Here is a 16,171-nt window from a genome sequence, read left to right as displayed (position 1 = left end):
AAATAAATATGATATTCAGCTCAGGTTACAGTTTCTCTCTCTCAATTTCTCTATCATGGAGAGCCCAGACTTTGTCAGTGGGCAAGAACACAGATGCTGCAGGCTCCAAGCAACTGCTGAAAGCAAAACAAGCAAGAGCATTTCATACTCTTGTTAAACCAGATATGCACTAATATCAAACTTTTGGAACCAATTCAATTATCAATTCAATGTAACAAATAACAATAATCAAGAAATTCCAATTGTTTAACCACATTTTGAAAAATGAACTCTTGAAAATGCATATATGCATATACCCTCCCATAAAACTGTTCCTGGAATACTCTAACATTTTTGGTTGAGCATTTTGTTACTGTAAATGCTGTTTGCTCAAGGTTGAAAATTGACTGATGGAAAACATTTCCCTAAAATCAACAGTGGATACAGCTATGCAGAATTATAAAAGGGAAGCCATTTTGTGTTGTTGCCTTACCTCCAGGGTGTGGGAGAAACATCCCTGCGGTGAAAAAAAGCTCAATAGAGCTTCAGATTAGAAGTTCCTCATGAATCTGATGATTTCCCATCACCTGAAATCTGCCATGAATCATTGACTCCTTGGGTCAAAAATTCGAAACAGATTAAACTATCCCAGAAAATATTTCATATGGAATCAGCTGTTGCAGATTCCCCAATTGCAAGGTATCAGCAATCCTGAGCTTGTTATAATAAGCATTATGGGTAGACTACTCTCAGCTACTCTCTGAAGAATGGAGAAAAGACCCTCTTAAGAATATTAGGGGGTGGGCAGGGGAAGGACTAGACCATGTGAAAAATGAACATAATATTTTAGCTGCAGTTCATTTTCAGCTTTGTATTCTTGTTATTAAAAAAGTGAGATTCAACCTAGGTTTAACGTGGCATTTAGCTCCTAGCTTTCATATCTCAATTTCTAACACTGAACTTTTTTATGACTGCTTTTATACAGCACAGTAATATTGTTTTAGGGGTTTCAAAGAGTGTTGAAAGCAACATAATAATTGCACTCACGTAATTACTCCCACTTGTGCAACAAAACTGCTCCCTCTCCTGTTCACACATGCAGACCCCCAAATCTCCTTCAGAAGGTGGGGGGGGGAGCATTAGAAACTAATCACCAAATGCCATCTTAAACCTGGGTTATGGTTGCCACATAGGAATGTCTAGGTACCTTTTTTCCTGCAGTGAATTTTATTATTTTTGTTACTTTTTATTCATTTCCCTTCTGTACTGCTTTATATTTTAAAGAAAAAAATCTCAAAGTGGTTTACAGCACATTAAAACATCAAATAAAATAGTCCAGAATAAAACTGAAGCTTCAAGTAAAGTATTTCAGATGCTTCCCTAAGGGATATTTTGCTTTCCCCATATTTATTTACCTACTTAATTTATATAGCTGCCCCAAAGCAGAAGCACTCTAGGAAGCCAGTGTTGGGTACTTGGACTAGGATCCGGGAAATGAGGGTTCAAATCCCCACTCGTCATGAAGCTCACTGGGTGACCTTGGGCAAATCACAGCCTCTTAACCTACCTTACAGGGTTGTTGTAAGGATTAACTAAAGAGGGGTGAACCATGTACTCCTTGGAGAAAAGGGTGAGATATAAATGCAAAAAGCTCTTCTGCATACCTAGTAAAGAAAGCTGGAGGGGCCAGCCAGATGGAGATGTCAGTCGCCAGCCTGGCATCCAGAGATCTCCATATGGTCACAATTGGACCCATGCCAGTCGCAAAACGTGCCAGGGGTATTTCAAACACTGTTGGGGAGCCCTCAGAGCAAATGTGAAGGGAACGTGAGAAAGAAAGGGAGAGGAAGTTCCACTGCTTAAGTGTGAGAGTTCAGAGAATACAACACTGTGTTGATAACTAGTGAAGTTAAAGATAGTGGAGAGTACTAACTAATGTGTAGTTAGTGCAAGCTTATCTGCTTTGCATTACTTCTGATTTCCAACAGGTATGTATTTTGCTTAGCATGTGTCGAGTTGGATGCATTTGGGAAAAGTGTCTTTCAAGTTTGCATTTATTAAAGAAGATGTGCCAGTAAGTAAAATGGTAATGCCATGCCAGAAATACCCAATGTAGAACAAATAACATAAATTTTAAGATACTGTACACCAATTTCTTCTCTGTAAAGCAAACTCAGAAACATGAGAAAATCCCCAGAAGCAAAAAACATGCTGGCACAAGGGAAATTATTGTACGCAAAAAACAGGTTTGGCCAAAATTTATTCTATCCCAGTTTAAATTTGAAAAATGCACGAAACTCAAAAACCTAACTCTGACCGAACTTTTACTATAATTTAACAAAGCCAAACCACAAACTAAATCATTAGACAAACCTAAAATAGTGGAGGCAGGTAACTAAGAACAGGAGCTGAAAATACCTGGTGAAATCTTAATTAAGCCAAGAACTTACATTCTCTCTCTGCCTCCCATTACATTAACACCAATACAGTACAGGAATAATACTGCCCAAAGGTTAGGCAAAGTTAATGATTGCTAGTGAGTATAGCTCATTGTTCAAACATAGCTGTTCTTGGGGGCCCTTTTGGAAGACTGAAATATGATATAAAATAATTTAAATTTGCTAAAGAGATTTTGGATAGCCACAAGATGCAAAATATTACTGTCCGATTGTACAAGTTGGACATACAGGTATCCATATTAACTTAGGGCAGGTATGCCAAAATAGTTGTATAATTAAGGGTTAAGAAACTGATTACACAAGTAATTCAAGATATTCAACTTTTAAAGAACACTGCTATTTTCTAGCATTTCACATTTTTTTTGAGACACATTTTGACACTGTCTAAAATTTGCTACATTAAGCATAACTTTTTCAAAACAAATAATCCTATTGAAAATGGAAACATAATATAAACTTGTTAGTCAATGGTTTCAGTCCCTTAAAACTGAATCCAAGACCCTTTATCAAAAAACCAGTCAAATGTCTGTTTTCTTTCTTTGTAGAAGAGTGAACGATGATGTCAAACATTATAAATGTGTCACAATAATGACTTTACACGCTTATGGAAAATTATGAGTAAGTGTGGCTATCCTAACAATAGCATAGCTATTTACTTTTCACTGAACATTAGAAACAATCTGCTTCATCCCTTGCTTGTGTGAAGTGTGGACTTTCAGACCAGAATCCAAATAACTGCTCAAGCCCAATGCAATGGGTCCAGTCCAGGACATGCCTATGGAGAATATATGTTAATCATTCTCAAATAAGTCTCATTATTTCAGTGGGTCTACTCTGAGTAGACCAATGTTAAGGAAGTGTTGGCATATGAAATTTCAGATATGGTTTGAAGAGGCATAAACTACATAACAAAAAATTTGAATTATGATCTTATTCAATATAAAGGTTCTGTTTGGTTGCCAACTGATGGTTTAATAATTTAAGAATGAAAAAATGGAAAACTTTACTTAAAATGAATCCATTTATCCTGATAGGATTCTAACTCTTAAACTTGCACGCTTTTCATGCATTTGTAATTAAACAAACTGCAAACTCTGCAGAAAAGGGGGAGTTCATTCCTCCTCCCAATATGCCTGGGGAGGGGGGAAACACAAAGAAAACAAGTCTTCCTACTTTCCTTCCAGCATGTATTACGTAGGCTTTTTATTAACTGCCCTTATTAGCTCTCGGCATCAACCTTTCGTAAACACACAACACAAAGTTTTATGGCGCTTGGCACGAAAACATATGAACTAAAAAGTGGCTAGAAATCTTGTGTTTTGGAAAGTGGTCCGATCGCCGTGAAGCTGAGGAAAGTCGATCGGGTCCATGAAAACTGACGTGTTAAGACTACAAGCCAATTCCCTATAACCAAGTCCCAGTCGACTTCCCCTTCCTACCCTCCCCCTACCCCGCTGCCACTGGCAACGCGTTGCGAAACAAGAGGCGAATACTGTGCCTCAAAAAACCGAACACCGAGTCTGTCGGGCCGGGCTCGCACGCTTCCAGGGGGAAGCGAAACGAGACTGGCCCGCCACTTAGAAGGCCCAACGCAAAAGCAGGGCCTCGTCCGGGCCTTACGGAAAGCGCGCGGCCCCTCGAGTCGCCCCTCAAAAAGGAGGCCTTCAAAGAGACGGAGGCAGTTACCTGCGCTGCTGGGGGTCCCGCTTCTAGCTCAGGTGTCTGTGAGGAGGGCGGCTGCTGCAACTACCTCAGGCTCCGGATGTTTCGGGCGGTGGGGAAGTAGGCCCCCCAACGGCAAAATTACCCCGTCAACGACGGGAAAGAGAGATGGGGAAAATCTAGGCCTCAAAAGATATTTTACGGATAAGGCCAAAGCCGAGCAAGTTCCTCAACGAGGAGATTCGGACTCGGCTCTAGCAGAAATGACTGCTCCCTGAAATGGCGCCCGCCGCGTCCTGCTGCTTGGAGGAGGGTCCGTGCTGGAGATATGGGGACACCCAGTGCTCTCCGCACGGGCTCTCGCGAGATCTCGGCACAAGAGGGCTGGATGCTGTGCAAATGGCGGGTGTCTGCCAAGCACATCTCGCGAGGAAAGGCACAAACGCGCCTAGTAACTCGCGAGAGTAACGTGTTGTTTGTGTAGCCTCATTCAGAACCACCGTCTCCCTCAGGGGCCTAAGACTCTCGCGAGAACAGAAGGCTCTGCGAGCGTCACAATAAAAGGTTCAAAGGTTAAGTGCTGAGCCTATGGGTCAAAAAATAATCTCATTCCAGGCATAATTCTTTTGCAGTGCAATTCTAGGCATGTTTATTCAGAAGTAAGTATCAGTGAGTTCAATGGGGCTTACCCCCAGGTAAGTGGGCATATTATCGTAAGCTCAATAATTTAACTGCAAATTTAATTTTCCCTGACATTTCATTATACGTATGGGCTGCTAGTACCTTTGAAAGAGACCTATACTGATTAACAACTATATTTACGTATCAGGATTAAGTCCTTGAAGTCCAACATGTTATTACTTATTTGGACAGTGAAATGCAATATAATTATGAAAGTACACATACTTATATATTATAAATACTGTATTATAAGTTAAACGTGATAATGTTCATGCTGAGCTAAAGGTAAAGTTATAATAGCATTTTAAAAAGGGAATGTTTTGGTAGGCCATGTTGGCAACTCCCATAAAAGTGCCTTGTTCATTTGGTTTGTGCTGTAGCCTTATGAGGCTTTGCTCTCTGGTGGGAAAAATATTGCGCCTGGGAAAGGGAAGTGGGAGTCAACAGACACTCAAGGCATAGTTTCAGAGAAAAGGCTTTTATTTCTACCATCCATGAACTGGTAGAAGGAGCAAGTGTGATAAGTCACAAAAAGCATGCACGAGTTCACAATCATGTGCACAAGCATATATACCCCTTCCAGATCCCTCCTTCTCCTTCCAGAGTCCTGCCCCATGAGTTCCTCTGAGCATGAACAGAAAGCTGTCTTGGGACTCTTGGTGCCCTTCCCAGGAAAGGGGGGGAATTTCAAAGTGTTCAGATATGTTTCAATCTCTTGTTCTGGCATGGTTTCCGGACAGAAAGCAAGTTGCAATGTGGTTCTTTAGCAAGGCCAGAAGGCATGAGAAAGGCCTGAGAAACAATGGACTGTTCTCTACCTTTGTTACAGCAGAGCGGAATGTTTCTGATGCTTCGCTGCTGAGAAAATGATTTTGAAAAGCTTTGAGAAGCTTTGAGCCTGCTTTGGTGGGGGGGTGACTTCAGGCCTAGGTGTCTTCACCTCCCTTCAGTGCAATCAATATCATCCAATAAATCCCATGTTTACTTGACTTGTGTATATTATCTTCTGTTTAAAGAGGAGTTAATCTGCTAGTAGCACTTGATAAATCTTTTTTACAGCAGACCACGTATAATGATTATAATCAACTGATTGATTTAAAAATTGATGCTTTTTTCTGAGATGCTACAAAAATGACACCAAAAGGCAAAGACCAAACAGAACAGTTTTTGTTTATTTTGTTTACTACTTAAGAAGTTTTGCTTTGGACATATATATGTATCCAGAATTAAACTTATATGGATTTTAGCTTGCCACCACTGGCACTGCTCTTCCTGCACATCCTGGGTAAATGTTCAGGCATGATGCCATGATGGGGGGATAGGGGGGAAACAGAGATAGTCCACCAAATGGTCATCTTGGATCACCTGCTTTTCACAGAATTTGTGTATTTTCCAGAGCAGACTCCATAAAGAGTATGGCTAAGAACTAATGAAGAATGGGGACAGACTCATTAGAGGAAAATTAAAAAGCATAGCAATAAACGTGAAGATGGGGAGAGGAATAAAGAGGAGTGGGCATTTGTTGGGACATCTGTTCTGGATTCTGCCAGAGATGTGTTCTGTTACAAACAGCTGCCACAACTAAATGCCAACACACGATCAACAGTTCATTAGGAGATGTGAAGTAACTCTATATAGGAAAATATGAAACAAATGTCACGTCCACACCATACATTGCACTTAAACCATCTTAAAAGTGGTTTACACATAGTATATGTAAAAATGTAATTCTATATAAATATTTCCGTTATTGCCTGATATACCTACTCAACTGTATTTAATGTTCTGTATTGAAATCCCAAACAAAAGACAATGGAAGTTAACTGAAAATCAAAATTATATTTAGCATTCACAAACTTCCTGAAATTCAAATGCTAGACATTCTCTTTTACACCACAATCCTAACCTTGTTTACTTAGAATTAATAAGGCTCACACCCAGGTAAGTAGGATTAGCATTGATGCCATAATAATTCTTACTTGGAGGTATGAGTCACATAATTAGTTTAGTAAACCTGGTAGCATGCCCAATAATGGCTGGTGAATCATTTTACTTCATAAATCTAAATTCTGTATTTTGTGTTTCCATTTTTTAGCAAGATTAATTAGACATATGTGGCAGAAGCTTTATCAGTCTCTCAAATACAACATATTGATTAATATCATCAAAGTCATTAATTTAGGTAATTATAGCAGTCCAGGAACACTTAATGAAAATGTAGGAATAAATTAGAAAATAAAAAAACAGCATAATGGTGGAGTGAAATGAGAAAAGGCTACAGATACTCAGAAGTTTATAAGATCTAGGATATAATACTACTACTAATAATAATACCCTACACATCTGGCTGGGTTTCCTCAGCCACTCTGGGCAGCTTACAGCACATATAAAAACACAGTAAAACTAAAGTTCAGCTTTAGAAGGATTAAGTTGATGTAAAATCATGCAAGAGAAACAGTTGCAAGCAGGAAGAGAGTTTAAACAGAGTGATAAATTAGGAGAATATAAGCAAAGCTGCAGATTATTGGCATGGGAATTATTACTATTATTACAAGACTAGATGACAGCTACAAGTGGGAAAAGACCAAGTAAAAAGCTAAGGACCTTCAAGATCTGATGAAAAGGGGAGAAGAACCATTGAGACATAGAACAAGAATTACAGTAGGCCCACAATTTATACAGAGGTTACATTCCAGGAATTGCGTCTAAAGGCAAAATTGTGTATTGTCAAAATCCATTGGGTTCAATAGCAGATAGGCTTGCCAAAGTCTTTTCCCCAGAACCCCACCCACTTTCCACCCCCTTTTAATATCTTAATTTTTTTGCCATGTGCGTAAAGCTGAATGCACATGGCAAAAAAATGTTAAATGCATGCAAGTGGCAGGCTTACAGTATTACAATTACATATACAGTGGTACCTTGGGTTACAGACGCTTCAAGTTACAGACTCTGCTAACCCAGAAATAGTAACTCAGGTTAAGAACTTTGCTTCAGGATGAGAACAGAAATTGCATGCTGGTGGTGCGGCAGCAGCGGGAGGCCCCATTAGCTAAAGTGGTACCTCAGGTTAAGAACAGTTTCAAGTTAAGAACGGACCTCCAGAACAAATTAAGTTCTTAACCCAAGGTAGCACTGTATAAGAGTGAAGCCAAGAAACAGTTGACCACAGAAACTTAGAGTATGAGGATATGGCAAATTACGGTAAAAAGGGAACCACATCACTAAGGCTCCTTTGTTTCAGTATTAACAAACCAGGCATTCAGTAAGAACATTGTTGAGAAATTCTGGCCCATTGAGAAAACTTTGCCCTTTAAAAAATCTCTTGTTAAATAGAGGACTAAAGGCCTTTCAGGGACCTCTCAGATAAAAAGTGTATCATGAACTTACTAACAGCCACTATAGTCACCGCACTGGGGGACACTTAATGTGGATTTAATTGAAGTATGGCTTGCACAGACATGGGATCTAATCATCAAGGACATATTAATGACACATTTAAAGGAGATATGAATTAGTAAAGACTCACTACCGACTACATAATATGGTACGACTTTATTGTGTATGCAACATCCACTGAACATGGTTGCAAACCACCAAGAACACATGGAAGTCTCTTGTATGACACACGTATTTAATAAGACTGACAAATTTTAGTGGCTGCAAATTATTTTCCCTTTTCCTTTTGTTGTTCGCTCTGCAATTCACGTATGGGTGGTTGATGTTTTATTCCAATATGTTTTTCTCTTTTAAGAAAAAGCAATAAACTATTTTTTTTAAATAAAAAATAAAAGGCCTTCCAGGTAGCATTGATATGTTGATTTCTTTAAATAATACAGTGAATACCTTCTAAAATAAATGGAATAAAAACTGATCACTTCTATTTCAGAGGAAAGATGGAAATGGGTTTGGAATAACTGGGAAATATAACATAATCAAGGCTAAACGAGTATTTGGTGTGGGGAAACAGTATCATTGGTACTTTATTTGTTCAAATGTATTCATAACTTGAATATCAGCTATTCTTGGAGACAAGAAGCTGTTTTCGTTTACAGTGGTACCTCAGGTTAAGTACTTAATTCATTCCAGAGGTCCGTTCTTAACCTGAAACTGTTCTTAACCTGAAGCACCACTTTAGCTAATGGGGCCTCCTGCTGCCGCTGCGCCACCGGAGCATGATTTCTGTTCTTATCCTGAAGCAAAGTTCTTAACCTGAAGCACTATTTCTGGTTTAGCGGAGTCTGTAACCTGAAGCGTATGTAACCTGAAGCATATGTAACCCGAGGTACCACTGTATATATTTGGAAATATTTCAATACTAAAACACTTTGGTGCACATGGCTTCTTCCCAATCCTCCAAAATCATTGTTTGGAAGATCAAAGAATGTGACATTTGTATGCTGCTACTGTGATTTGATTGACCCACCTTCACAACTAGTCAGAAGTTCTAGGAGTAGAATTATAGGTTATAGTTTCCTTTTATTAGGGAGTACTGGAGACATATAGCACCTTTGTAATATTTGCTTTATTTACAAATACACAAGCACCGTGGAGGTAAAAACACAGCTTCAGCAAATAGCATCACCACAAATATAACAGCAAAGAGCAACTTGTGTCTACATATACCACTTTCCCCAGGCTGTAGTCCTAGTTTCAGTTAACTTCAGACAGAAAACTCCAGTTTGCTCATTCTTAAATCTGCAGGGCTGCGGGTCTCTTTCCTTCACACAACCATTTTTGTTTAAAGCATTAAAATGTATTTGTCCAGCCATGTCAGGCTATGCAAGTAGATTGCCTTTAGATGGTGGGGTGGGAGATATCCTAATGATTAGCTTCCATTGTGGGAATTTAACTGTCTGACTGTAGACATGACACTGAACTATGGTTAATTGTGTCAAGAATGTGCCTAGGTGAGCCTCAGGTTCACAACCTCCATCTTCCCCTCTTCTCCTCTGGCGCAACCATGAAGTGGAATTTATAAGCTTTGGCTTTTATTTTCAATAAACCACAGTTTTGTGTTACATCCAAACTTTAAAGTGATTAATCTTAATTACTATTTGAAATGAGACAGCTTCAAACCATAGATAATAAAACCTGCTTGTTTCAACCAATGAGTACACAAATGGTTGAAAACAAACAAGAGAATTAAAAGGAAACTCTTTAGCTAAAGATAAAACAGTAGAAAAGGAATCAAGTATATACTTAATATATTCCTGTGCTTATGCTTATGAATGAAGATGGAAGGTTGTGATATTGAGATATATATATATATAAATAAATGTTCATAACCCCACAGAAAAAGTCCTGAAACCATTTTATGCCTCCCAGTTGACCTCAAATATTTCTCTGCAAGGTCGAAGGAAAATGGAAAAGCCTCCCCATTGTCTTTTTGTTCACAAATCCTGTCTTAAGGGTATGTCTGTGTATGAATAGGGCGACCTGGCTCAGGAACTAAATATTTATCATTACAAAAGACTGGCCAGGCTCCCCAGGCAATCCAATCAAGTGACCATTAACAAGTAACCTGCCAGACAGAAGATAACGCACTCAGATTTCTGTGATGTAGGTATGATGTATCTGGGGCGTGGTCTTGAGCTCCAGGGCAGGGAATTTAAAATGTCTATATAAGGGCAGGCACACCTTGGTTCTGGGTCCTCCTCCTTTCCTGTGTGTGAGGGGGAGCACCCTGTTGCAACAGTCAATAAAGATGAGGGTTACTAGCTGCTTTGCTTCTCAATATTCTCTGGTTGGCCTCTGTTATTTTATCCGACCAATGGAGAACCTACAAAGGGCTCTGTAAGGGCTCTTGTGTCCCCCATATGGGAATAAGGGCAGATTTTTGTTTATTACAGTTGTCTTTGAAGCTGTTTTTCTACTTGCAAAACAGACTTCCACTTACTCAACAGAACATCACCCTTATTTCTTTTTCCCTGCAGCCCCCAGCACACACTCAAAATGCAGAAGGTGGAGGGTCCTCCAAAGCAAAATAGGCAGGGGGCACAAAGGGAGGTGAGGAAGGCTAAGTCCAGTTTTGTGAGTGGAACTCAGTGCATGCAACATTGGATACAACCCTGTGATTTTTTTAAAAAAATTAATAAATAAATTACTTATTAATTAATATGCTGATTAAGTGCCAAAATCACCTCTTCATGGTTTACTGGTGTAAAGCCAGATACAAAACACATAATTAGAATTTGAACTAAACACATTCATACAGATGAGCACAGAAACAAAGATGTTATTATGTTAAGAAAATTAATACAATTTTACATATAATCTGTTTTAATACAAGTTAAGTTAGGGAAAATATTGTTTCCTGATTATGGTGTTATATTAATGAAGTAATAATATATGTTTAAAATTAAAACATTGGATGTTTATTTTTATTTAAGCTGACTGGTTATTTTTACATTCAGTGGGATGCACTTAAAAAAAAAAAGCTGAGGACTACAGCCTTAGTTGTTGTTTTTTAAGTTAACCAGTCTCTTGGCTCTTGACTTGAACATAGGCCAGGTAGCAGCTGGACAAGCTCATCTCTAAGAAATGACTCTATCCCTGGGAGGGTAGCATCCCTGGACAGATTGTGGAGGTTTTTAATTAAACAGGGTAAGCTGTAGGGGAACAGGAGACACAACAAGGATCTGTCTGAAGCAAAGCTGCTTTAAGCAGTTTTATTTTATCCTGTGTTGGTGTATGCACAAGTTATCCAGAGGAAGAGATTTATGAATTAAGAGCCAAAGCATAGGGTGGGGTGGAGCTTTGGCAGCTATAAGAATATGTCATTTTCATTTGGACGGCTTGTACTCTTCTGTATGATAACTACCCTAATAAGCTGTTTTCCCCTTTGTGGGCTTTTAAGAGGCATTTAGGGAAAAACCTGAATTATTTAACATACAGAACTGTGTAACACAATTCTATCTTCTCTTTAAAATAAACCATAGCTTTCCAGCTCTTGAGGCAATCCTTTTTTCTCCTTCCTTGCCTATTCCAGAGGGTTTAAAAAACAAAACCTCTCACACAGAGGGGAAACAGTTTAAAATTATTAACCAAATCTAGGCAGACATAGTTTAAAGAATGTCCTGATTGAGCTGTTTACAGTTCGTTGCACATAAGATAGTACCCAATGATTCCAAAGGATTTCACAATATGACTCTAAGTCCTGATAAATAATTTACCAAAACACAAAGTGTACCACTAAAAAGCAAAGAATACACATGATAACCAAAAAAAGCACAGCAGAACTGAGTACCTCAACAAAGTTTATAAACTAGCTATTTCATTTTTCAAAAGCAACTAAGTACTGGAGCTCTTCCAGTAACACATACTCTCCAACATTTCTCTGATGTAAATAAGGACGTCCCATTCCATAATGCTAATTTTATTTTTTATACACCACACATCTTATTGGGTTGCCTCAGCACTCTGAGCAACTTCCAACAAATATAAAAGCATAAATAAAACATTAAACATTAAAAAAAACTTCCCTACAGGATTGCCTTCAGACGGTTTGGGGGTCAAATAACTCCATACTCTCCAATATTTCTCTGGTGAAATTAGGGACATCCTAAGGAAAAGTGGGACATTCTGGGATCAAATCAGAAACCAGGACAGCTTCTCTAAATCAGGGATGTCCCTGGAAAATAGGGACACTTGATGGGTCTGGTAACAATGCTACATGTTGGTACATGTACACCTTATCCTCTTACAGGCATGGTGAATTTCTGGCCTGAAGACAATATTAATCCCACCAGAAATCTTAATTTGGCCCACAATACCATGTTTCCCCAGTCATACCAACCTTTCCTACATCTGTCACCACATCTGATATCAGGTCAGGTTGGACAGGTAAAGCTGCAATTTCAAAGGACCAACAAGGACCTTTGTTGGTCCTTAGAAAGCACACCCGATTGTTCCTCTGCAAGTTGTCATCTTTTAAATTTGGCACCAAATGCAAGCTCATCTGGGATTGCTTTCTCTCAGAAGCTGCTAGTCAGAGAATAATTGTTGGCATCAATCTGTCTAGAGAGACAGTGGAATGTTCCTCTAAGAAAGAAGTCAAACAGCTGCATTAGCAGCACCAACATGAGCTCCTTGGGACACAAGCCTAGGCAGTGTGTATGGAGGTCCTGGCCTGCTCAGATGATAACACCCACCCTCTCAGCCTTGCTGATGTGCAAAGGAAGGCAGAGCAATGTGTCTGTCACCAGCTTGGCTGCAGGAGTTGACAAAAGGCAGTGTACAAAACACCATCCAACTGTCTTAGGGACTCCGGTCCAGATTTGTGTAAGGTTTACTCCTTAGCCTTTTCTTCTCCTGAAGATATCCCACAAGGCAGCAGAGGTTTAGGATCAGTGTTTCCTTGCCCTAAATGGGCTACCTTTCTGGGCCCCATCTACCCCTCCCCTCTACAGCACAAGTAGAATCCATGTTATTGACAGTTGAACCCACTATTGGTCAAGTCCACTGCAATCTGCTGCAGCTTGTCTTTGCATGCAGGGAGGTCCCTAACTCACTGAGGGTTTGAGACCCGTTGACTACTCTCACCTGGTTTAGCCAGCCAGTTAAACCATTACCTGGGGGTGGGCCGCTGTTGCATGCTGGCAGCTTGTAGGAGCTACAGGTGAGAGCTGAGTGCAGGGTGGGAACCAAAGGTGGACAAACTACCACAGAAGGAGCACGGCATGTCCCCCACCAGTGTATATGGTACAACTGTAATATTGGAGCTTAAATATTTTTATTTGTCAATCTTCAGGATTGTGATCTATGCTGTTTGAGATACTGTTACCTGGATGCTTGAACAAATATATTATTTATAGCATTCTATTTCAAAGCCCCTGAAAAACAATTCTAGTGAGTCTCCCAAAATGGGAATAAATATTTGAGGGGTTCAGTTTATCAAAGTATATGGATCTCAAAGTTTCTTATGCAGAATATGCCAAAGTTAGTTTCAAGTTTTTACTGACACGAAAAAAAATAATGCCAGGCTAACTAGATGAGAGTTGTAATTTAATTGGAAAGAGCTGCCACCAGGGGCTGCAATTGCATTATATTTGAAAGAAGTCCACAATAATTGGCATGCTTTCCTAAGGAAGAAAGTTGGCTGTCAAGTGACTTGTTCAAGGCCATTAGACCTTGTTAGTGAGAATAGGATGCTGGCCTGAATTATTGTGGTTTAATGAGTCTCAATAAATGTCCCATTGGGGTTTCCACACACAGCACTCTCCTTTCATATCAGTGATGCAGATATGCTTTATTGCAATAGAACACAGTATATGGTGCTCTATATCCCATAAACCATAGAACACAATAAATACTTTATTTCACCTGTTTCCAAGCATGACAGCCCTGTTGCTTGATGAGCAGTGTTCTGGCAGAAAACTAATTGGGGAACACATCCTCCTTATTAGGCTGTTCATAAGGAAATAATACAGCATAATTCTAAGGAAGAAAATTCTTTTATGTTCAGAGTTCCCAATAAACTGTATGAAATATCCTAATTTCACAGTGACATAGTTCTATTAAGTTTCTATAAAGAAAGTTCCATACTATATAAAGCAAAGGTATGTCTCATATATATATTCTTATTAGATGTTTTCCTTAAGTGTGACAATATATTGCCATCAAACTGGTACTTACCTTTTTTATACCATCACATACACATTATTTTGTGCATATATTTTCTGACATGAATCGTAATGTTCAAAACAGTAAAGTGAAATAGCTTTCCATATTCCTCATATGGGAACTGTAATGTTGATAGTGCAGTGTATACCTGAGAAGTTAGGATAATTTTACTGTGGGTCATTTAATATAGATTCTGTATCCCCAAAATTACTTCAACTATCCTTTTATATTTATTCTATTTATAGGGATAAGAATGTTGAGAATCCCACCCACCCTCTATGTGGGGACTGCAAGAACAGAACCAAGTGGTTTGGATAATCTGAAGTAAAAAGGAGGCAATACTGAACCAAGTTATAAAGATATCCCCAAAGTTACATTTCCACACATTTTCCAAATTTAGTTCATGCCTAATCCTTGTTTGTGATCACCGAACCATGAATACCTCTTCTTTACTAATGCGCGCAGTAGAATGCCTGTGTGTAAAGACACTTTGCTTCTTATTAATCCAGAATAACCATTACCGCCTGCTTGTCTAGGCAATCATTAAAACGGATAAAATAAAATAAACATGCTCTGAAAGAGCAAAAAGAAATGAAATATTTCCTCTTCAACTACCTCTTAGGGGGAAAAGTGGTTATTACAACGGTTTACAAGTTGAGGTGGTTTTGATTTGGGCATGTAGTACTGAAAAGCGTGACCTTCGATTGACGGGGAAGGAGAACCGACCGTCTGCTGCCGCGTCTATAAAGCTTCGCCGACTCGGGAAAGGAGCAACAAGCGCTTTTAGCACACTAAACTCCCGCGGCCCCTCGCTAATGTTTAATCCCAGGTCCGCTTTTCTTTCCAGATTTCACTACCAGGCCTGAGCTGGCTTTCCCCACCAGAGGGACTGGAGAGCGGGGTCCCTCCGCTCCACGGGAAGCCGGGAGGGGCAGCATCGGCGGCGGCGGCGGCGGCGGCAGCAGGCGGGATCGGGTTTCACATCCTGATCCCGACTCGCTCAGGAGCAGCAGCAGCCTTCGCTCAGCCGGAGGGGTACAAGGAGGGAAGCCCGGGCGGCGCGGCCCGAGCGGAGGACATGGCGGAAAGGTGAGTGCAGCCGTCGGATCCCAGCCAGCAACTTCGGGACGGAGGGGATCGCCTGTCCGACCGCTCGCCTCCCTACCTGTTGAGCTGGGTGGGGCGCAGGGCTGGGCCCCAGACGCAGGGAAAAGTATGGAGAAGCCTCCGCCGCCATTCCGTGCTCCTTTCCCCGGCGAGCGCGCGGCTGAGGGGAGGAAAGAAAAGTGTGCGGGAACTTTTGGGCGTCCCGTTTGGGGGGGTATGAACGGCGAAAGGGCACTTGGCGCTCTTCGGGAGCTCCTCTTAGTCGGCTTTGGTCTTCTGAGGGAATTTCCTAAAACTGGGGGAAGGGGAGCGGGACAATGGGCGGGAGGCGGCGGCGGAGGGGAAAGTATTGGGATTGTGGTGAAAGAATAGTTGCGCGACCCTGTTGGAAATGAAGTTTAATCCGCCCCCCGCCTCGGTACAGACCGGCTAAGTGTCCCCCCACGAAGGTGGCATGGTGCATTTTCACATGTTCTGGTTTTTGGTCGACTTATCGTGGGAGTGAGTGGCTTTAGGCGGCGGCGGATTACCGCGCTATGTCGGTGGTTGCTCCGGTGGGGGCATATAGTCTTACAGGCGAAGAATGGATGATGATGCGCTGGTGCATCATGCTTGAGACTGCAGCCTTGCACACTTGCAAATACTGTAATGACTCTCGCCTC

The 16,171-nt window shown here is 40.5% G+C and overlaps 2 protein-coding genes across 20 annotated transcripts in view; one reads left to right on the top strand and one right to left on the bottom strand.

Annotated features, from left to right (window-relative positions):
* Positions 1-4,465, bottom strand: part of RBM39 (RNA binding motif protein 39) — a 32,097-nt gene extending 27,632 nt beyond the window's left edge. For 13 of the 14 annotated variants that reach the window (XM_083746582.1, XM_083746589.1, XM_083746590.1 and 10 more), the window contains exon 1: positions 4,125-4,428. The gene's annotated coding sequence lies outside the window, so the exon portion shown is untranslated. Of the gene's footprint in view, positions 1-4,124 lie in introns of all 14 variants that reach the window. The other variant, XM_083746578.1, reaches the window with a different exon arrangement.
* Positions 4,466-10,718: 6,253 nt separating this feature from the next.
* Positions 10,719-16,171, top strand: part of LOC310848024 (rho GTPase-activating protein 39-like) — an 83,121-nt gene continuing 77,668 nt past the window's right edge. For 2 of the 6 annotated variants that reach the window (XM_083746472.1, XM_083746469.1), the window contains exons 1-2: positions 10,719-10,787; positions 15,250-15,491. In XM_083746472.1, the coding sequence (XP_083602598.1) occupies positions 10,734-10,787; positions 15,250-15,491 (296 nt within the window). In that variant the 5' untranslated portion in view covers positions 10,719-10,733. Of the gene's footprint in view, positions 10,788-15,249; positions 15,492-16,171 lie in introns of those variants that run through there. The other 4 variants (XM_083746476.1, XM_083746477.1, XM_083746470.1 and 1 more) reach the window with 4 other exon arrangements.

This window comes from Podarcis gaigeae (assembly GCF_964106915.1).
Source record: "Podarcis gaigeae genome assembly, chromosome: 6".
NCBI classification, from domain to species: Eukaryota; Metazoa; Chordata; class Lepidosauria; order Squamata; family Lacertidae; genus Podarcis; species Podarcis gaigeae.
This window is presented reverse-complemented; position numbering and strand designations above follow the sequence as displayed.